The 23,517-nt window shown below is 44.2% G+C and overlaps 2 protein-coding genes across 3 annotated transcripts in view; both read right to left on the reverse strand.

Annotated features, from left to right (window-relative positions):
• bcor (BCL6 corepressor) overlaps positions 1–3,167 on the reverse strand; it is a 33,042-nt gene extending 29,875 nt beyond the window's left edge. For both annotated transcript variants that reach the window (XM_051403814.1, XM_051403813.1), the window contains exon 1: positions 2,370–3,167. The gene's annotated coding sequence lies outside the window, so the exon portion shown is untranslated. The remainder of the gene's footprint in view (positions 1–2,369) is intronic.
• An 8,840-nt stretch (positions 3,168–12,007) lies between these two features.
• The window catches only part of si:dkey-100n23.5 (cyclic AMP receptor-like protein A), a 46,060-nt gene continuing 34,550 nt past the window's right edge, over positions 12,008–23,517 (reverse strand). The window contains exons 12-13 of the mRNA XM_051403847.1: positions 20,260–20,407; positions 12,008–13,808 (exon numbers count right to left, since the gene is read on the reverse strand). Coding sequence (XP_051259807.1) covers positions 13,641–13,808; positions 20,260–20,407 — 316 coding nt within the window. The 3' untranslated portion in view covers positions 12,008–13,640. The remainder of the gene's footprint in view (positions 13,809–20,259; positions 20,408–23,517) is intronic.

Raw genomic sequence — 23,517 nt, forward strand, 5'->3', positions numbered from 1 at the left:
TTATTACCTAAAGATCAGACAGCAGTTTAAAAAGCCTGAGCCACGAGGCCATCTCTTGCTACAAAGTTTGTGGATTATTGAGAAAGAGGCCGAGGACAGACAAGGTGGTATTTTTTGGGCAAGGCAACTGGAGATGAACTCTGATGGCACAGCTGCATAATGGATGACCTCCACTTGTGTTTTTAAGTGAGAAATACAAAAGTACGCAATCTATCATTATTTCCACCAAAACAAACTCAATTCAAAAAGGAAGAGAAATGTTTCATCATCATACAATACATATATTATACATACAAAATGTGATTTTATTTTACATAAAGCTTGTAAATGCCCAGATCTCCAGTGGTTTTGTTTTAATCTTTCTTTTTTTTTTAAAAAAACTACACGATCAAATCTAATTTCTTGACACATGTCCTTTACCCTTTTACCAGAGTCCGGGGTCTAATTAAAATACAATTAAGCTTTAATTCTGCATCAAATCCCCCTGAAGTAGCCTCCAATCCCCCCCACCAGTTAATCCCCCTGCTCTGTTTCCTCCAAAAAGGTCCCAACACGAGGTCGTGCTCTCCCACCCGGACACCGAGACGCTGGCGTTGTGAGCGACTCTCTGCTGTGTATCCTGCGCGCATTGGCTGCCGGGGCTGAAGTGGTCTTTTAGTAGCTGCTTCCCTCACTAAGCTCGTCAATGAGCTGGAGCCAGCCAATATGAGGCACATCGATCGTCCTAAGAGAGCGTCCCCTAATTAGTGCCTGTGTGGCTCCAGGACAGGCAGCAGGCAGGGCGGCACGGAAGGAAAACTCCCGCGATATGAGCCGTTCCCTTGCGACGGAGAGTGTGGTTCCTTACAAAGTCGTTTTAAGAAAAGAAAAGGTCTCTGGTTAAATGCTGCTTCTGCCGGTCGTGAAATGCAGGCTACGAAGCCGGCAGAGGAGATTTAAAAGAATCGTTAGGGAAAGACGATTCCGTTTGGAACACTTCCAGCATGCCTTGCAGCACTTATTTCAATTAAACAGCAACTTTATAAGAAGCGGTTCATCGCTGCCGCCCACACTGGTGCAGGAGAGGGGGGGCGGCGGCTATAGATTAAGTAAAATAAATGTTTTAAAGTTGATAATGGTAGAGTGGAAATTAGTGGATTAAAGGGGAATTACAAAGTGGTTGTAATTCGTAAAAACTCGCCAAGCTATTCACGTAATTACGGCGACGAGAATAAGATACACTTTTTAAAACTATTTTTTATATTATTAAGAGTCTGGGGTCGGCACTTTCTCCCTACAAGAGAGCAGCGCGTATCGGAGCTGCAGGGGGAGGGGGGTCTTAACTGTCTGGATCCTCCGTGCGCAAAGGATATTCCCCCGCAATGAAAAGACTAGTCTCACAGCAAGACTGCGTGCGAGAGTGGAAGACAACATACTGTAGCACAAAGTCATTTCGGAGAACACCTGCAAGACATGAAGAGTGTGTGTGTGTGTGTGTGTGTGTGTGTGTTGGCACGATGCCAGAGCGGTTTCCATCAACTAGACAGCAAGGTGAGCGGTGCAGTCCCGTCTCCCCCTCCCCACACCTTTCCCCAACACTACCTTTGGGACTGATGAGACGACTGATCAACGTCCACTCTGTCCAAACAAAGCCCCCCATACCGCCCCCACGAACACGAACACACACACACACTCAGCTGTCACACAAACAACACGCACGCACACCGCGGGGATGCCCTCCAACTGAACTGAACCGTGTATAAACGGAGCAGCACCGCTCGCTTCCCGTTGGCAGGGCGAGGCTGAATTCCGTAACCTTGTTTAGCGCAGAAGCTCCGTGTGCGCGCACGCACACGCGTACATACACACTCCCACCCTCGCCCCACAGGCACTCACACACTTCGTCACTCAACGGAGTGCGAAAAGCCTGAATATTCACCATCGAGGACGGCGCCACTTTCAAGTCCGCTAATCTCTGGGACGTCCTTCTCACCTTGTAAAAAGGCCAAGCTCACGGTCGGATCATTACGTGTGTGTGTTTGCGTGTGTGCGTGTTATTTATCAACCACATGCCACTGCCCCGCCGAAACGCACAAAGACCACCCTATGCGCTATTCTTAGAAGTGGCCGATCCTCTCCCAGTCTCTGCGCACAACACCGGGCTTTCGCGTTCAGATTCAACCCTCCGGGAAATTATGTCTTTGATTTAAAAAACACACTGTATGAAAACATCGATCCATTAAAGAGCATCCTGGCTGTTGTTGGACTATTTTAAAACAAAAAAAAACTGAGAGCGCTGCGCGTTTTTCTGTCCTCATCCAGGAGCTTTCACATCACCAAAAGACACATGCGAAAGAAAATACAGTTAGATGTGTCATTGATTGCCTCACCTGGTTAATTGGTGCTAGTTCCAGCCGCCGTCCGTGCGCCTCAACGCCTTTTTCCTGTTTTTCCCAAGTTAACTAGAAGGACAGCGATCCGTGCGTATACGTAGACTGGCCCGGTTACGGTCCTGTCTGCTGGAGACAGACAATCCCGGCCAAAGAAAAAAAAAACAACAAAAAGTGCCTAACAGGTTATCCACTTGTCATGAAACAGAACAAGTCTTACATATAAAGCTCTCGGTCCTGATTCTATTGTCTACAAGCAACTCTCATCCATTACCCTATATTTCAAGCGGACTTTTTTGCTGCTGCAAATGTCACTTGGGAAGCCATAAAGCAACAAAAAAGATCCTGCGCGGAGGAAAAACAAACGTCAGGATGTAGAGAAATCCACAAAAGAAAACAAAGGTCCTTTAAGTCGGGGAGCCGATGCGCTGTGCGGCCCGGGCCCCCAAAGGATACAGGTGGCGAGGTCGGCGGACTCGCGGAGAAATTAATTCAGCTCGGCCGTACCTCGCAGCAGCGCCATGTTGGGTTTCAGCGGAGCACGCCGTCCTCGGAAAAAGCCCCTTTCCCTCGCTCTCAGTCACTCCATGTCCTCTTCGACACCGGAATCCGTGTCTCGGAAGGTTTGCTGAAGGTTATTCCGTGTAGCTTTCCGTCCCGCCTTTTCTTCGACGAGCGAAGAGAGAACACCCCGGTTCGCACCGAGGACGCACGGAGCTGTACGGGGAGTGCCGCACAGAATGGATGAACGCTGCCGAGACCGAGCGACTCGCTCCACTCCCACTCGCGCAGACTCTACCCAGAAGGCCAGTCGGGAGACCGCAATTACCATAAGCCTCCAGCGCACGGCACTGGCTGCGCGCGCACGCACACACAGAGAGAGGGACGAACACACACACACACACACACACACACACACACACACACACACACACACACACACACACACACACACACACACACACGGCTCCGCTGAAACTCCAAAACAGGACTAGGCGAGGTTTTAACAGCAGAAAAAAGGCAGAAAATGAAGTATTAGTGATAGTAATGAGATTGTGATTGGAACAAATATTTAAAACCTTTCGCAAAATGCAATAAAAATGATATTTGACTAAAGGAAAAGTGCACAAATCAAACCAAATCTAAAGTTTAAGTTATATTGAGAGAGAGACAAAGAAGCACACCTATATTTTATTCACATTAGATTATTTTTCAGTATGTTCATTAACTGAGTGCAGGTGATAGAGGACGGCCAGAAGGTGCCCAACTGGGTGTCCATCTTACACTGGTACAGTCACTGGTGTTGTTGTTGTTGTTGTTGTGTTTATTTTGTTTGTTTTATAAATCAGAATCTATAAACTATGCAAATCAAAATTAAATTTCAGGTTTCCCCCCCCTCAAACCAAGAGATAAAGTAAATCTGTGAAGCACGAAGCAATGGGGGGGGGAGGCAGCTCAAGGCTGGGGCACATCTGTTAAGGCTCCCATGTCAAGTGAAGGAGGAGGAGGCTATGAATATCAAGCCTGAGGTGTGTGTGCATCATGTGCCTGCATGTGTGCGTGCGTGTAGGAGAGAACAGAGAGAGACGAAGAGAGAGAAGAAAGAAAAAAAAGCCAGCAGACAGACAGAAGCAGAGTAGGAGTAGGAAAAGAGAGGGGGACTTGGCAATGAAGGTCTGGCTGCATTCGCCACAGCTGTTGAAAGTAGGAGTTAAACCAGACGGTCATACACAAACAAACACAAAGCACTCGCATATGGACGTAAAAGCTCATCTTTAAGGGCAAATTGTCCAAAAGTTTGGAGACAGAGGCACAAAGGAAGTGAGCAGAGGGGAGAGGGTCTGCGAGATGAGAAGGGAAGAACTGGGTATTCATGCATGGCACGGAACAAAAACTCCACCGTCTCTTTCTGGACAAAAACTCTTCTTCAAAAGTTTCTGTGATGAGTAATTTAAAAGAGCTTCTTCAAACTTAAATATATTCAGGGTAAATTGCATGGTTGCTCTTATCAGGCCCTCCCCTCTACCTTTCATAACTGGGAGTTGCCCACTGCCACCACAACCACTAAAACCACCACACAACCAAGCCTACGTCCACTCTTAAAACACTGTTTACATGTGAAAAGGTTGCACATCCACACCAGCGTTTTCTGGTAGCTTCCATCCACAATAAAGTGCCTCATTGACAAGAAGTTGATTAAATGTCTTCCTCTTTCTCTGTAGTTTGAAAAACTACAAAAGTGTGTGTCACAGACATCGAGAAGTCTCAGCTGACTTTATGATGACCTATACTGTGTTTTCATAAAGCCAGTTGTTCTCATCCACATACTGTTTTCAGACTACTGAAGGAGCATAAAATAGTGAGTTGTGCTGATGACAGCAGCTGTGCTGTGTTATTGGCTGACATTTTTAATTAGCGATTGTGTTGGCTGGAGCCAACACAAAGTTGTCTTGCTTCATTTTACTGCCACATAGCCCTGAACCAGGCTTTGGTCATTGTTCTCCAAAAGCTCTGTTTTCCCCATTCACACTAAAACACAAGGCCAGCAAGTTCAGATTCATTCACTCTGGAGTTTTCAAAAAGCTCAAATTAGAAGGGGAAAAAAAGCCAGCTTAATAAAATGATAAGTATGATTCAAGTACTTTGTCTGACAGTGTAATACATGCTTTTCAATGGACTTTCTATTTAGGTTTCAGGGTGGTGACAGTGCCCCAGTGAAACGAACTAACAACGAAATATGCTACAATATACCAACAACGGAGCTTGACACAGAAAAACTGTGACAAACGTTCTGCCACATACAATTTCATATTGACTTATTAATTGTTTTAGTTTTTTTAATTTCCACTCATGAACCTTAAAGTCAACAGTATCCTCATCAAATGGTGATAACACTTAGACCTGCATCAAGTGGCTCACAGCATCAAGATTTAGGCGCTTTTTGGTCCAACAAACAGGAAGCTGAGACCAATTTTCATTTTTATGTGGTCACACAGTGGCAGCTGGCATGCGACAAACTCCACCAGCATACCTGCACTCTCTGCAGTCAAAACAGCACCGTGTTTGGTTCTGCCAACGTGTGCTATTGTCTGTAGAAACATGACAACATGTATTTCCCCAGGAAGTGTACCGCCATCTTTAGCCTTGGCAATGTGAGTGTCATGCTTTAACACATCCAGCCACATTGCACCATATGTCCCGTTCACTTCCCCTGCCCAGATTTGTGCAGGTAGGATCCAACCTGGCAACCCTACTACCCACTACCAAAGCCCTCACTGTTTGTAGTGCTACAAGGCAAAAGAGAGATTTGATGTGCCCCCCTTTCACAACTGTGGAGGGAGGTTTGCAGATGCTCCAAATCTGATTCTTGCATCCACACAGTCTGAGGAGCTGCTCTGTTGTAAGCCACAATTTAATATAGCTAGATAGCAAGAAGTCAGTCTGGGAGATAGTTTATAAATGCTGAAAACACATATAATAATATAAGGTCTTAAACAGTAGATGTCACACACATAATAATCACGCTGAAAGGTCAGCTGGGTGTTGGAAAGACACAGCAGAGGACACAGGGTCTTCCTCTCCCTCCTGCTCTGACTCAGAGGGCATGAAAGGCAGGCGGCTCTCTCCATCACTCACTGGAAAACTGGATTAGGATGAATATTGCTCAGAGGAACCGCAGGGCAAACCAAGTTTCTGACAAAAACACACAGTTGTAGATACAGAAGAAAAAACACTTATATGCTTGGAGTCTGAGGGAGAGGCACACAAAAACAGGCCTGGAGAGCTGCACAGGCCTTTTAATGGCTGCACTTTTTATGACTGTGTGTGAACTTTGTGGTTTTGAAAAGCCTGCCTGAGAACAGCGTGTGCCTTTGAAAACGCTCATGTTGGATGATGGTGATGAAAAAAAAAAGTGCTTAAATCTGTGATCCCGTCCTCTAGCTGTCATTTTATGTCTTGTCAGGGATTTGTGCATAGGTGTGTCTTGTATAAACCAAAACACACACACACAAACACACACACATACGCGCGCGCGTGCAGGAGCCGCACTCTGGGAGGTCACGGTGATTCAGCCATCTGCTGTTGCAATCAGACACTGAAGCGGTGGCCTGACAAACACACACACACACACGCGCGCGCGGCAACTGCGCGCACAATCTTGCACACCTTTAACATTTAGCACATTTTAGCCAAATATACACGCGCTGTCCTCAAAACAGACACACATAGCGCTGACACACATTTCGAAAGGGCTGACTGCCAACACACAAAGCGAGGCACTACGTTACATTCACACACACACGCGCCCGCGCACTCTCAGTCAGCAGGCTCAGATTGCAGGAAGCTCTTTGCACGCAGCTCAGTCCACAGCAGCCGGTACTAATCAGCACAATCCACCTGCAGATCGTTATGGATCGCTTACTGCAACTCACAGTCGCAAACACACACGCACACGCGCACGGAAACTTGCCTCAACACTCACTGGCACGCACTGGATCGGACACGTGCGCACGTACAATCAATAGATACATACTTGAACACAAAACACTCAACACACACACTCATGGTGATTATGCTCTTTCACAATGGTCCGACAATTACCCAGTGGTCCAATCATGTGTTTATGGGCAGGCATTGTGTGTGTGTGTGTGTGTGTGTGTGTGTGTGTGTGTGTGTGTGATAGACAGCGGTGACTTTATATTGAGCGTATCAATTGTTTTAAATCAATTTTTCTAATCTGAAAAGAATCTCCAAATGTTTATGCAAGGACTTGGAAATGCTCTGATACAGGTTACTGAAATATCAACACAGCATCATCTTCTCCCTCCGCGTCACACAAGCACGAAATCACACGCACACACGCGCGCGCACACATTCACGCACGCACACACCCCCCCAACCGCCGGTGTTGTAGGGCTAACCGGTTCCCCACAGGCGCGCCACGCTGCGTTAGCGCGGCCTCACCGGGGATAATTACAGCCTGGCGCGGCAGGGCGAGCATGGCTCAGAGCCAAACACTGAGAGAGAGAGAGAGAGAGAGAGAGAGAGAGAGAGAGAGAGAGAGAGATTAGTGGAGCAGTGAGAGACATGGACCTATAGATTAAGCCCTAATCAATAGGCTGCTAAATTGATCGATGCAATCAATCAGTGGGCCCGTGACACAAAATAACCATTGCGATCAATCACACTTGTCTTATTCCGACCTTGGGGATCACAGACGGTGATCATCCTTTCCAACCCGCGCGGGCAGAAACGTTGAGCAGTCGCGTCATTTTTTTTTTTTTTTTTTTTTTGTAGAGAATAAAGATTAAAACCTTCAAACGAACCTTATCTGAGAGGAAGGAGAAGCGGTGGCGGCTCTCAGCGCAGCACAAGAAAGATCCCCCCTCCCTTCTCCCTCCCACCCCTCCTCCTTCTCTCTCGTCTGTCGGCCTCTGTCGAGTTCCGCTCATAACCTCGCCACCCACCCTCCCAGTTCCCCGCCTCTCCCTGCTTTCCGCTGCTGGCGGGGAGCGCTCTCACACACACACACACAGAGGCGCACACACACAGAGAGAGGCGCACACACACACAGAGGCGCACACACACACACAGAGGCGCACACACACACACAGAGGCACACACACACACACAGGCACACACACACACACACACAGAGGCACACACACACACACAGAGGCGCACACACACACACACACACAGAGGCGCGCACATACACACACCAGAGGGAGCCACACACCCACCCACCTCTTTATAGCTCTCTCGCTCTGACACGCACCCACAAGCATGCACAGCCTTGCACGCACGCCGCGCACACACACACACACACACACACACACACACACACACACACACACACACACACACACACACACACACACACACACACACAGATGACACACAGGCAGGCAGGCAGCGTCAATAAAAAGCCCAGCGCTGTGAGAGGCCGCCGGCACTCCACTCCCCCCTCCTGCCACTGCGATTAGCGGAGGCTGGCTGGCTGGGGAGAGGCGCCCCTCTGTTATCTGGGGCGGTGGCAGTCTGTGTGTGTGTGTGTGTGTGTGTGTGTGTGTGTGTGTGTGTGTGTTGGTTTGTGTTGTGTGTGTGTTGAGAGAGTGAGAGAAAGAGAGAGAGGGTAGAGGGAGAGATTAATTTAACTCTTTCGGGGCCAGATCGCAGCGCTTGGAGCTCCGCTCGCTCCAGCACTCCGCTCCGGCAGCAGCAGCACAGCCGAGCTGTTGTTAGACAGGATGACGGGAGAGAGGGACATTAAACGCGCCATTCTCCAGAAAGACATATGTGAGCAGGGTCACAGCCACCGAGGTCACGTCCTCGGTAACAGACCATTTAAGTGGATTTTTTTAGGGGGGTATTTTACAATTAGAGGCCTGCATTTTAGCCACGCAGGGTTTTAAGGCTGAGTCTTTGGACTTTCCAGACAATTGTTTAAATTGTGAACACTTTATTGGTAGAAAGGGATTTATTCTCCACCAGGGTGACAGAGTAGAGAACAGGTTTCAACATTTAGACAAGTGTTGTCAGTTAGAAGATCGATTAAAAAAAAAAAAAAAAACGCCAACGATTTTATTTTAATCGACAAATACTTTGAGCAATTTTGCCAAACATTTGCCGCTTCCAGCTTCTCTGGTTCATTTGAAGATTTTCTGCTTTTGTTTGTCCTATAACACAGTAAACTCAATATCCTTTGGGTTTTAAACTGTTGGTTGGGCAAAACAATTTAAAATTTGAATATGTTGGAAGTGTAATTTTATAATCAAAACAATGAATTGAGACAGTATCAGATACATTTATAATCACACATAATATAAATAATAATGATTGAACAGTTACATTTATAAATAGAATCTGGAACTTTTTAATTACTCAGAAAATTGTACAGAGTTTGGTTGGTGACTGGATAAACATTTCCTAGGTGGGTGGGGGTTTTGTTTGGGGAATTTGGGGAATTCTTAGTGAAAATGTACCGGAGTGACAATTTGATCCAAATCGTTTGTGTAAATGGTCAAACTGGTCTAATTGTAGATTTTGTCAAGCTAGCACAGTACATTAAAGACTCACAGCTCTGAAAATGATGTATTTCTTCTCATTTCATCTACTGCAGTGTAGTGTTGGTCTCAGGGAAGTAAGATAGCCTTGAAACCAATCAGATCCCTTCACCTCATCGGCCTTTAAAGGTTTCTGAAAACCACAGCATCATCACTGCTGTATTTATTTACTCACAACATGTTGGGGCTCTGACAACTTGAATTTTGTTTTCTTACGTGTTGTTTACAATTCCTCAAAATGCTGCTCCTGCACCGCTGAGGAGCTTTGTTCAGCTCTGCTCTGAGCAAATTATCACAGATTCAAGGTCAGCGTCAAGAGGAGAGGAATCCCTAGAAGCACTGTCTTTGCATAACTTTTCTTCCCCTCTAAGGCCATTTCTCAATGGCAGAAACAACCTGATAATTTGAAAATATGGTGGTAAAACATGAATTTTCAAGTAGTCAGCATGCGGTTATGTGTATTTCTTTATTTTATATAACTTTGTTCCCGAAGTAAGTGAGAGTTATTGTGTTTGTTTGCACACCGGGGGTTGAAACAGGATTACACTGCAGTTGCCCTTCATTGTATTTTGTAGTTTGTAAGCGCTCTCTGAATGGCAGGATTAACCTGTGAGGGAGGCCCCTGGGCAAAAATTTGCTAATGAGCCCCTGTTGTCTTAAAACTTCAGTTTGGCAGGGCCTCTCGACAATTACTACCAAAAACTGAGTGACACATGGTGAACACAGAGCATCTGGAGAGAGGACATTAGTTCTTTGGAGCATAGCTACATCTGTCTTTTTGTTCTTTTTGTTAAATAAAATCCATAGAATCAAAAGAATATGGCTGTATCTTTGAATATTACACATATGCTGTTTTTCCTTCTTGTCAACAAATCCCAGGAAAAGACCAAAACCAACAATAAATGTATCCCACCATCGGGTATGGCCTGTATATCTACAGTCTGATATCTTATTCCTCTGTGCCACAGATCAATCAGTGAGCCACACTGTTGCACTGGCTAACATGTTTCTTCATTACAATGAACATGACCCCTGTAGTTTATTTTGAGTCCATCCCTCCTACACCTTCCTGTAGCTACAAATGCTTAATAGGGCACCAAATATAAATATAAAATAGTGCCAACAAGTGCACTATTTACTCAGTTTCTCCATTTTTTGTTAAAAACTACAATGCCCAGGGTTTTTTTTCTTCAGAAAATCAGTTAACCTTTACTTAAACTTTAAATAAATACACTATATGTATTTGGAGCCAGCTTTTTTCTATTAAATTCCTCAGTAGGAATAAAAGAGCCACATCCAGGGCAGGGAAGTTGGGACGGACTAACGCATTGTTGGTTTTGGTGTCACAGGATTTGTTGACAACAGGAAAAAGCATAAAATAACCCTTTAACCGCATCTCATGGGCTGAATGTTAAATCTTAATATCAAATATTACGGTTTGCGTTTTGAATGTAAAATAAACTTTAGTATTCCGCTCATATGCCACTCCTTTATATCTGCATATAGGAACACAGAGGGAAGGTCGGCACTTATACCAACATGCCCGGAGCAAGCTAATTAAAACATCTGATGTAAAGCTCTACACAACAAGTTGGACTCAATTATTTATACTTTTAAGACGCCATTCATGCGGGCTGTAATCTCCACATTAACCTTCCCCGGCGTTATATTTACAGTAAAGCGTCGGCTGGGCTGACTGTGAGAGGGGCTCTACCGTCCACCACATCCCCGCCTGGACGGTAAACACCGCCGGGTCTCTACCGACGCTCCCGGTGGACAAACACCGAGGTGACGGAGCTCCGGCTTGTTTTTCAGCGTCTGGGCTGCTGCTGCTGCTGTCGCCTCTCTCTCTCTGTCTCTCTCTCTCTCCCCCCCTCCCTGTTCCTGTGCGTCACAGTTAGGTCATGGCCGGACTCCAACAATGGCTCCGGTTTCTCGAGCCACGTGCACGTGCGCAAACACACACACACACACACACACACACACACACACAACCATATACACACACAGGCACAGGCACCAGGAGCACACAAACACAGATCTGACAAATGATAGGGTGGCGAGGCGAGGCGAGCTAATAGTAGGCAGTGCGCCTGCCGACATGCCCGTGGGCCGCGGGTGTTAAATTGTATCCAATTACGGCGCATGCGACGATATGAGGGGGGAATAATAATTCTTCTTGCGTGACAGGGAGATTCGCTTATTTCCCGGGCTCTTTATATGGGGGGGGGGTTGCGAGGCTCGAACCGTACAAGCGTCTATGGGAGAGCCTGTGTAGGTGTGTGGAGGTCTGGTTTTCTGGAGGACATGGCGCACATATTTCATTAATCAAAATCCAGTTAACCAGATTTGGAGACGCGGCAGGGGCCATCAGGGGGCCGGCAAATAATTAATATCCATTATTTGAGAAGCCCAAGTCTAAAAGACGTCTTAACGCACATCCAAACACACACACACACACACACACAAACACACACACACATAAATGGACACTCACTTCACAGGAGGCATCGCAGTGGCATGAGGGATTGCCATCAATGTGAAAATGAAATAAACACGCCCAGTCTCAGCTTTGTTATGAAATGTCTCACCTGCTCATTTATTTGATGGAGTGCACAGTCAAGTAAAACCAGCAACAGTGCCAAAACAGGGGTAGGGGCACAATGTGCGTTTGTGTGTGCGTGTGTGTGTGTGTGTGTGTAATACAGTGGTGGGGCTCTGTGACCTGCAAACTAAAGTTGCACTCTTGTGTCATTGACTCCCAGCAGAAAAGTTCAACAACTCAAGGGTAAAAAGGGTCAAGTGTCGGTTCATTAGTTCAACTTGTCAGAGAGGCAGCTGACAGCCTGCGACACGCGCAGACAGTGATGAAACCACCTAGATATGAGGAAAAACCAAATGGGGTGAGGTTGAATATAAAGTGACTCTATTATCCTGCCAATCACACCACAGCTATGTCCCCTCAGCGCCTCTGACAATGGCCATGAGATGATGAACCATCGAAGGCTGTTGCTATGCCGTGGGTGCTGTGAGTGTGTCATCTTTTCCAACCTGCTTTGACAGCCACCTTAGAGAAAGCATGTGTGTGTGTATATGTCTGTGTGTGTGCGGGAGTATGTTTGACCAATAACATGTTTATTTATTTATTTATTTTTTAAAGTTGTTCATAAGGCTATATATGTACTGAATCAGGTTGTGTTCGACTGTCACGTGAGAGCAGCAGGTTTGGACCAAGAGAAGCATTTTCTTCACATTCCAGTCCAAGGCACGTACAAAAATAGTGTGTACACTTAAATATATACAGTACATTGATCTGTTATAAATACAGTAAAACAAATAAATGCAGTATTTCATAAAAAATACAAAAACAATCCTTCAAAGGAATACTTGTGCGAAAGTTGCAACAACAGTAATGTCATATGCAAAGAGAAACAACAGAAAACAAATACTGTCTGTGGAAGGAGAGTCTCCCTGCCAGTAACACTCACCCTTTGGGACTTATTTGCCTAGTGACCATTTCAGAACCCCCTCCTGTATTTCCACTGCACCCCACCTCCCCCCTATTGGATAGAAAACCATTCAGTACCCAGATCAATCTCAGCGTGGATGCAGACGCTTTCACGACTGACACACAGGGTGCTTTTTAAAAGGCCTGCTTTTCACCTCATCCCCTGCAGAGAAGTGAAAAGGTAATTGCTGTGAATGCTAAACTAACACCTTGTTATGATTGCCTTTCAGCAGTCCTTTATGCTTTTTTTTATTTTTTTTTTTATTTGTGGTATGCCAAAAACACTGCAGAATGCCGGAGTCAAGAAGGCGGTGCAGAGAGGGAAATCGTTTAAAGACCTTTGGGATGCAGCAGATGTCTTTAACATTAGGAGGATCTTTAGATCTGCTCTTCTCTCGCTCCTCTCTGATGGTACTGTAGTATTGCAGGGAGCTGCAGCTCTGCTCAGTATGTGTGTGTGTGTCTTTAGGATATTAAATAGTAAAGGATGGGGATTAATAATGGAACCTGACAGCTCATCTCCGGCTTCTATCTGCCTGACTGTCCCCCCAATCTTCCCTTCCATTCCCTCCCTACCTCTTCTTCCTCCTTCTCAGTTTCTAATCCGCTGCGTTCCTCCCTTGCTGTGACCCCCCTTCGTGCTCCTTTCCTCCAGCTCTTTTGTCCTCTCTGTCTCTCCCTCTCTCCAGTTCTCTCTCAGGGCCCTCGGTCTTTCAGGGTCATGTCAGGAGAGTAGAAGAGCACGTTGGTGTCATCGTCGTCGTCATCGCTGAGGTCGGCCAGGTCAGCCTGTGTGTAGCGCACCGCCCCGGGGTGGTACTCTCCGATCCGAGTCCTGTCACACAGCCGTGACTGCAGAGCCAGCTAGAAAAATCACACACACACACAGTTTGAAATTAACACACGCTTGGTACTGGTGTTAAGATTATGTTACACTAAGCCTACATTTGAAATCTTTTTCTCACTCCAGTCTGGTCATCCATACACATTAAGCTGATGTTTTACACACTCGAAGACAGTCTCCTGAGTTGATAAATGTGAAAATGCTGGCAGCGTGTTTAACTCCCCATTTGGACTTGAACTCTACAGGCAAGACAGGCTGCTTCATCGTGAACTGAGCTTCCAAATAACATCCTGATGCTGCCCACTGTGATTTAAGACTCTGAGAATTGCAGCACCAAACTGGAGAAGTTCAATGAAATGTTCAACTAATGCCCTCTGACATGCGGCAGTGACATCCTGGATACAATCAATTACCAACACTTGTTTTGATTCCCTCTGGCAAATGAAGCACAGTTGTTTTTCATTTTCTACTCCACTCAACTACATGAAAGTACCAAACTTTAGACAGAAAGGAGGAAGAGCTAATCGTGATGTTCAACGGCATCCCCACTCAGTATAATGGTGGTGTGTTCTTTATACTATGACAAAAAATTTCAGTTTTATTATATATAATATAAATCAATATATTCAATTGTCACCGCTGTATTGTGATACATATATATACACAACCCTAATAGTAACAAGACTTGAATAAGAAAAATGATTGCTTGAACATTAACTACTGTCTTGTGCACCAGTATTGTGGAAAAAGAGCTAAGTATGTAATTTACATGCTTAATTCTATATACGCTTGTAAACCTCTGGCTCATGGGAAGCAAGAGAGAGCCTGCTACTTTCAGTTTGTTATGGCCTGAATATACTCCCAGACGGATGAGAACACAGCTGCGGACAACACAGCAGCGTAGTAGTCCTGTTTGTACTACTTTCTAAAGTTCGCCTGGAGGTCATTTTCCTGGCTGGTTACCCACAGCGTAGTGGATGTGCGGCAGTCACCAAAAGTTTGTGGTATATAGATGTACACACACAGGCAACACGTACACCCTCTGATGACAAAATGTACGCCACTTGCCCCCTCGTGTATTCGTGCATGCGCCAAGTATACCTGCTTTTAGGGGCCACTGTACTCAGACATAACTGCTTGTCGGATGGTGGAATAACTCAGGAGATCCCCTCCCCCCACATAATTCTGACACCAGATTAGGATTAGGCTGTGTCTGACCATTTCTTTAACTTTCCGAAACCAACAATGTAATATACAAACCCACTTCTGCGTGATGCCTTCAGCGTGGACCAGGCTTTTTGAAAACAATGATATAAGCCTTGTCAAGGACTTTATAGCAGCAAAGTTAAGAAGACAACCCTCTGTCACGTCTTACTTTCTCTGGTCACTTCTTTTAAATGTCAAACTAGTCAATCACACAGTAAAGATTTTGTGATCAAACAGGTTTATACCGATTTTGTCAGACGACTTTGGGGATCATAAAACAACGATCTGATTGACGTCTCAGAGCAACAGTGCAGGGACTTCTCTTCGCCTGGTTAAGGTAACATTTATGAGCCGCGATCAAATCACTATTTTATACTCATTCAGCTGTCTGACAACAGAAACAGAAAAATATGTAAATGAGAAAAAAACAAGCAGTGAATTTCGACTGTTTTAAAACAAAGAATAGGTGATCACAGAGAACAAGAGGGGGGCAGAATGTTTAAAGTTTAACCAGCTGAGACTCAGCACGGTATCCAGGCTGTGATATCTACTCCTTAATACATGATGGCTGTGATGCAGTTTTGACGTTCACAGGCTGAAATAAGACAGCAAAGAAGAGAATCTTTACAAGAACGACCTGAAAACTTTTGTGGACACACGCATTAACGGCATTTTCAAAACTAGCTAGTTGTCTTAGTGTGGACGTAGTCTAAGATTGCAGTGATACTGAGACATAAGGGGATGAGGGAGCAGCTCTTTCCTGCATGCACACTCGCGTACACACAGAAGAAGAAGGAGTGAGAGGTGAGCTCATTGCAGAGCCACAGGCGGTTCAGCTGTATGGCTAGAATGCAGATCAATATCAGGGAAGGAAAGAGTGGAAGAGGGGAAGAGGGAGCGAATACAGGTGGGAGGGAGATGCTACACAAAGGAGAGCGGCAGAAATAATGTAAGAGAGATAAATTCCAGAGATGCTGTAACAGGGTACAGGGAACAGAGGAGGCAAGGGAACAGACACACATACAGTACAGAGAGACAGAGATAGGCAGAGAGAGGGAGGAGGAGAAGCGTCAAAGACTGCCGTGGAAGAGAGGGAAAAAAATCTACGGAGGACTAGATAAAGCCAGAGATATGAGGCGGAGAGACAGCAGAATGTCTACACACAAGAAACCACGTTACTGACAGGTTACTGTCCCGTAGGTAATTAGACAACAGGTTTATGTAAAATCCTTTTATACTCGCAGCAGGTCAGTCATCAAAAGGGGCTGCATAGTTTAAGTTTTAGTTGCACCAAGACTGATGAGGCCTCATTTAAGCTGCAACTAACTTCAGAATTCCCTTTAGCACAGGATTAAGAAGAGGTCTTTGGTTTAATATTTGGAATCACAAATTAATTCTCAATTCAATAAACAGAAAAGGAGGCACCATCTTTTTAGTGCCACACCGCTCACTCATGTTTGTAGTCTGCTGAACTGCAGAATTTGCAGAAACATAACTGTCAGTTAAGCTAACTTGTCTTAAAGAAGGTCACTGTCTGACAGAGCAGAAAAAGCGACGTTACAGTCTTCTGCTTGAATGAGAATAATAAAATCAAAGTTTTTTACTGACCACCACTGGCCTCAGTGTTAAGGATGTAACATTTCGCTAGCTACATAGGAAGATGACATCGTTTTTAATCCCAAACCTACAAAGCTCTGACTGGTCGACTGTTTCTTCAACTGCAGGAAACAGTTGTTTGGCACAACAAGGCCAATTTGAATCACTGAACACATAGATGTCGGCAGTGATTCAGTCTGATACAAGGCTACAGGTGCAGGTCTTTTGAAAATCCATAGCGTACATCAAGTTAATCTCCATAGACTAAACTAAGGGTCTTCAAAAATCTGACACTCTGTTCCTACCTCTGACAAAACTGAGATTATGCCAATGGTTTGCTTGTTTGTCTCTGAGTGATGGTGTACAATGTATTCGCAAAATACTTCACCTTCATCTTGCAGAACTAGTTACTGAGTCATTAAATTCAAAATGCTCCCAAGTGCCTGCCTTTATTCAAGATGCCCTAAACTCACAGTTACATTATGGAGAAACACATTTACGTTATCAGCAATGTACCAACATTTCTAGAATGTCAGGTTATAATGTACACTGATTCCGCCCGCCCATAGGATGAAGGACTGTAGATTTCATCGTCTTACAGCAATTGCCACATTCGGAGGGGATCCCCTAATGGCAAGTATGGTGAGGAGGGACTGACAACTCTTTCAATGTACGCATGGCATATGAGTAGTGCATTAAGATGGACTAGAAAAAGTCTGAGCCAATCCCTTTAAATGCATGTAAATGCACCGCAGGCAAACAGCAAGACAGACACAGAGAGCGAGAGAGCTAGAGGAGGCAGAGTTAGGAAGGGTGGGGGGTGTCTGGTCTGAAAGCGCAGATTTGTTGCGTTGAGGGAGGAACATTTTGAAGCTGTTACAACCCCCCCACCACCACCTCCTCCTTCTCTGCCTTACCCCTCCTCTCCCCCGCCAATCTCACACCTGATGTGTGGGGGCTGTTGGGAGTCGCATGCCAAGATGAATAACAACCGGCTGTTAGTCACGATAGAGCATGAACATACACGCTGCCTGTCTCTCTCTCTCTCTCTCTCTCTCTCTGTCGTCTCCTGTCTCACCTTCTCCCTCTTTCTCTCTGGCACACACAAACAGCATTTTCTCTGTGATTTACGGACGCATTGAGATTCCATTTCGCTCCTCTGTCTCTCTGTGTCTCTCTCTCCACTCACCACAGTGAAACATTGACATTTGGGTTGAAGGTCATACCACACATTCCACTCTTCCACACTGCGCTCATGACCCGTTATCAGTGTGGTTGGTGATACAGAGTAGGTGACAATATGCGTGTATGCGTGTGTGTGTGTGTGTGTGTACGCGTGAACTAAAACCACAGAGAATTTTTTTTCTATGTGGTTCAATATCAGCTCTGACTCGCATCTGCAGATACTGCCAATGTTTGTTGATTGAGACAAATCTGTGGAGAATTGTATTGATTGTAGTGTTTATTGAAATGCAACCAATGAGGTTTGCAGTTCAAATGTAAAAACATCATTCCTCTGGTAATTTTGTCTTCATTACATTTCTCTAAAAGCTCATTTTGTGAAACCACTAAAAACTAAAGTCACTGATTTGTATTTTTACTCCTTAAATAAAAGGATTTTGTATCAACGACCCAACAATTATTTCCTATATAAGTGGGGCGTTAGCACCTTTTACTGATGCTACTAATCAATTTGGAAAGTTAAGTAGTCTAATTACAAATTCTAAAGGGATTATTTCTAACTAATAAGAAGGCTAAAATTCTGGAGGTAAAAACTTTTTTGCAGGATTAGCACAATTTATAACGAGTATTTGGGTTACTTGAACTCAACATTCTTACAGTGATTAAGAAATACAGAAATTGAGAAGAGCTACAACTAAATGTCATTTTTCTTATCAATTAAAGGACCAGTGTGTTGTAGTTAGTGCCATCTAGAGGTGTAGTTGCAGATTGCGATCAACTCACCTCACTCCCCATTCCAAGTGTGTAGGAGAAACTTAGGTGGCCATAATAAAAACACAAAAAGCCCTATCTAGGGCCAGTGGTTGGTTTGTCCTTCAGGGCTACTACAGAAACTTGGCGGTTCAAGATGGCTGCCTCCACAGAAGAGGACCCAGTCCCTCTGTAGATACAAACAGCTCATTCTAAAGCAGGGGTAGGCAATCTGCAGTACTGGAGCTGCATGTGACTCTCCAGTAGCAGCTTTCACCATTTTCATTCATCATTTTTAGGGCCTAAAGTGATTCTTATATTCCCCAATTGTAAAAACAAATAAAAATAAAAAACTGCTTACTGCTTGACCTGCAGCGAGAAATTAGCATTATAAGGCTCAAATATGTTTTTTCTTTTTTTGGGCCAAAAATTGCTCTCTTGATTGTAAAGGTTGCTGACGCCTGTTTTAAGGTAACAAAAACACGATTCTTATATTCAGGTGATTATACACTAATGAAAACATATCTATGAATATTATTATATTCCATTTCTGTCAATAGATCCTCCTAAATGTTACACACTGGACCTTTGAGCTGCAGATTCTTTCTCTGTCTCTCACTTTGTCTATTAATTGTCATAAAATAAATGGCCCATCACAATTTCCAACAGCCCAAGTTAACATATTGAAATTGTCAAAGATATTCAGTTCCTGATCATAAAAAATGAAGAAAAACAAGCAATATGCACATCAGCTAATTTCACCAATTCCTCATAACTTCAAAAACTGGCTCTCAGATCACAAAATTGTTTCCATCAACATCTGTCATACACTGTCAACTAGACACTCCTTGGCACTAAATGGACAATTGCGTATTGCGGAGATCTCCACAGGGTTGTTAATCACTCTTGATGACTCAACAACTACTTTACCAGGAAGTGAGACTTGTGGGCCTTCAAAATTAGATTTCTGCATTGTGATATTGGCCAACTGACTCATCTCGAATAGGAAAATGTGGCTTCATCATTTCTGATAATACTGTACAGTCAGAGACCTGTTGCTGCTGATGTTGCATTCCTTGAAAATGATATGGTTCATTTAGATTAAGTGGAATGTCTACAGCGTTATGCATACAATGAGCAGTGGTAAGAAATTATCCACAAGGCACAAATTGATAATTTTGTAGTACACTTTTTTTAGGAGGAGCCAGTCTTCCCCAATATCTGCATATTATCAAGTCTTTAAATGACCACCAGTCGACCTAATATAGCTAAAGAATGGTCAATATTAGTTCAACACTAGATCCACAAAACAGCTTTGACAAACTAGATTTAGGAAATTGAAGAAAGGGAACCTTTAAAAATAAGTGACACTATTGCGGTTAAGAGAGTTCCTTTTTGCATACGTCCTTGTATTTGACTCCAAATATGTTTCTACAACTAACAACAACCTCCCACACACAAGCATAACCATTAAATTCTACAACATTTCAAGAATGCAAGGACTGGAAAAAATGGGAGAAAAAAAATAATTCAGTCATAGGGCTTTCATCCAAAGCATGCTGGGATAGGCTTCAGCCACCTGTGACCCTGACAGGAGTAAGCAAAGGCACGTGGTAGAGGACGGATGGCAATCAGAGGTTTATAAAGCCCTTTTCAGACAAGAAATCTCTATCATCGCTGGCTGTGTGTATCTGTTATAGTAATGGCTTTGTAACTGCACTAATGGTGTTGCTGTACCTGCATGCCAGTAGGGCTCAGTAGGCTCCACCAATCCCTATCCAGGCCAAAGACAAAGGCGTTGGCCAAGCCGTGGAGTGGTGCTGACAGGACGTGCAACAGGGTGAGAGGGAAGGATGGATCCTGTGGGTAGAAGGCATTATGGAGCCTGTTGGAGAAGAGAGAGAGAGAGAGAGAGAGAGGGACAGAAGTGTTCGTGAGTTCATCCATAAAAATAAAAAAAAGTTGTAAATAAAGAGACAACCTGCAAGAGAGCTTCGGGGGTGAGTAATTGAAGGAGAAGTCAGAAGCAGTAGAAAGACAGCAATGGGAAAAAAGGGAAAGACAGGGAGCGAGAGGTTGATAGACAGAGCAACTAAAAGAGGGAGAAAGAGAGGGAGAGGACAAGTGAGTGACAGAGTGAGGGACAGGGTGAGAACGAGAGGTAATGAGAGCGAGTGGCGCAGGCAGAAAGGGAGAGAGAGAGGAAAAGGGGAGGGCGAAAGAGCGAGTGAGCTTTATATCAGCGTTTAAGAGCCCATTAGGCAGCGTGAGACGGCTGGGCTGACACATTCTTGGCTGCCGCTTCGACAGCACGCAGCACTTTACAAGGACAGGGAGAAGTGTAGCGCTCGACTCCCTTCCTCTCCTTCTCTCCCCTTTCTCTCCTCTCAGTTTCCTGCTTCTCCTGACCACAATTCCACCGTCCCCTTTTCTCCTTCTTTTTCATTCTATGCACGTTTCCTACACACTGCCTCCCCCTTCTCCGATATCTCTCCCATTTCTTTGCATTCGGTTTCATCTGTCTGGATATCTCATTTTCATCTTGACTCATGAGGGTGATCCTCGATCCTTTTCTTTTCAATTCGCCTCCCTGTGCCTATCTCTCTGGGAGCCTGGGGCATGACTAGGAGGAGAACCTGATATTGTGTGGTGCGGCTGCAAACTAATGGCTGCCCCTGAGAATGATGCTGCTCAGCCATTAACCCTGGATTAACCCTGTATTAGCGCTGCTCGCCGGGTTAGCCCGCCGCTAATGTCTTTTATTGATCTATTAGCGAGAGAATCAAACCGCACACAGCTCGCAGCGTTTTCCGTGTGTATGTGTCCCTAGGTTGGATGCACAGAGTGAACTAAGTGGCCACGGTGGTTGACCTCAGGTTCGAGAGAAAGGCCTCCCCAAGCTACTTGTGCCCTGCAGGGAAGGAAGATACAAAACCAACCATTTGAGGAAGAGAACCACTATGTGGTTGCAAGCAGTTACGTGAGACACCACAGTCACCCATCTATTTGTGACTGACACAGTCAGAGGATGAGGCACATCTCCGGTTATTTACAATGATTTCATTAAGATCTTTGGTAACAGCACTATTGTTGTGTTTTCAACTATTCTCCCCATTAATCACTTCACAACAGTGTTGTCAATAGTGTCACATAACTGGACTCATCCCTGAACAAACAAGCCTTGCCCGCAAAAATAACTTAAATAACTACAAGTAACTACTTTATATGATAAATTGCAACTTGTCCGTATTTTTCTTTGCATAAATCTTTAAAACAGTTCATAAAGACATAGTTCCATAGTTCCAGGTTTTGGCAAATGTTACTCAAACAGGAGTAAATACTGCACTATTTTCAGTTGCTGATGAATCCATATTTGGTTTGCTAGTATCTATGGCACCAGGATATTGAGCGACTGACTCAAAGTAATCTACAGTGTCTATGTTCATCATAATGAAGGAATATTCACCCAACTGGGTGGACCATATGTGTTTTTCTAAGCTTTTGGAAAACAAATGAGGGTTTGGCTAGACAGGCAATACTTGTTAGAAGGACAAATTCATAGCAAGCTTTGCACTTGTTGTGCAATGTGTTGGCAAAAAGAAAAGTATTGAATATTTTCCCAGGCTTATCCTGTCCATGAAAGATGGTCAAAGGATAATTCACTTTCAACACATATATCTAAGCGAAATCTAAGTAATAAGTAACAAGTAAGAACATTGTATTTGCAAAAGGAAGTAAGTGGATTTATGATAAATGTGGTCTTAATTTGAAGAAAATCAAACACCGCCACTGAGATTAAGGCTGTTTGGTGTAATCATACAAAGGGATTGTAACTAATGCGACAACACAATGAATTACAGTGTTATAGTCTGGTTGATAGGACCTAAAATCCATATGATGAGCCACATTTACCTTGGTAAACACAAATAAAACCAGTGCTGGGCAATGTACCGGGTGAACCGGTATACCAGTTTTAATTTCCCATATGATATGAATTTTTCATATACTACCATACTGGTGCATAGCTGAAACAACTGCTGCAACTGCGTGCCAAGGTTGGGGCAAGCTGTGTACTGTGTATTGAGAGGGGAGCCCTGTTAAGTGTATACCCTTCTTAATAACAGTTATAACTTTATAACGCAACAATTAATGACCCACAACTAACTCTAATACGGCAAAACAAAACACCACACAGCAATTTGTGTCAATTTGTTTCTTAATTGTGCATTTTGAAAAGGTAGCAAGGTTAAAGTTGTTGGCAAATGTGTTTTATTTCTGCCTTTTGAGTAAGTTTTAAGCCATTATAAATCAATATAAAGGCCCAGTCATGCAAAAAAGAAAAAATAAACTGTAATAAACTCTGTTTCAACAAATTGCAACTACTTTACGACAGTATTTACATGAAGCTCGATTTGGCAGCAACTCTCTGGACCTGTGTGTCCAACTGTTGTGCTTTCAGATGCTTTAAGGGAGTAGAGTACACATCGCAGCCCACCTAAAGAAATAAATTGACTAAACATACTGACATGACTTTAGATGACTACAGTTTTGGTAAACTTTATTCTGTAAATGGGAAAAATGCGCCACCTTTAAATTACAGGTAAGAGGCACTTTTACTTGCCAAACTAAGCAAGCACATCATTAAGACCTGTTTTTCTTCTTCTTTTAACTTCGCTTAAAAACCCAGTGACTTTGCAGGTGAAAAGTACAGGAGATGATTATGGAGATTCATCCACAAATCTGGTTATAATCCTCTCTTATCCTCTTTTGGAGCACGAGGTTGCGAGGTTTATTTGCTAGTAATCTGTCTCCATTTACCTTCCACACACCCTTTGGAAAGTTGTGACAGGAAAGACAACGCGAGTTGGGTTGGCCAAAGGTTGGAGAGCAACCTGTAACAAGAACCTACCTGTTGTAAGTCAGTCGGGGTGAGGGTGGCAACTAAATGCGGCTTAAAATAAAACCAATAGTGCAGCTAGTGGAGTGTAGAGTGGC

This window comes from Dicentrarchus labrax, unplaced genomic scaffold (assembly GCF_905237075.1).
Source record: "Dicentrarchus labrax unplaced genomic scaffold, dlabrax2021, whole genome shotgun sequence".
NCBI lineage: Eukaryota > Metazoa > Chordata > Actinopteri > Moronidae > Dicentrarchus > Dicentrarchus labrax.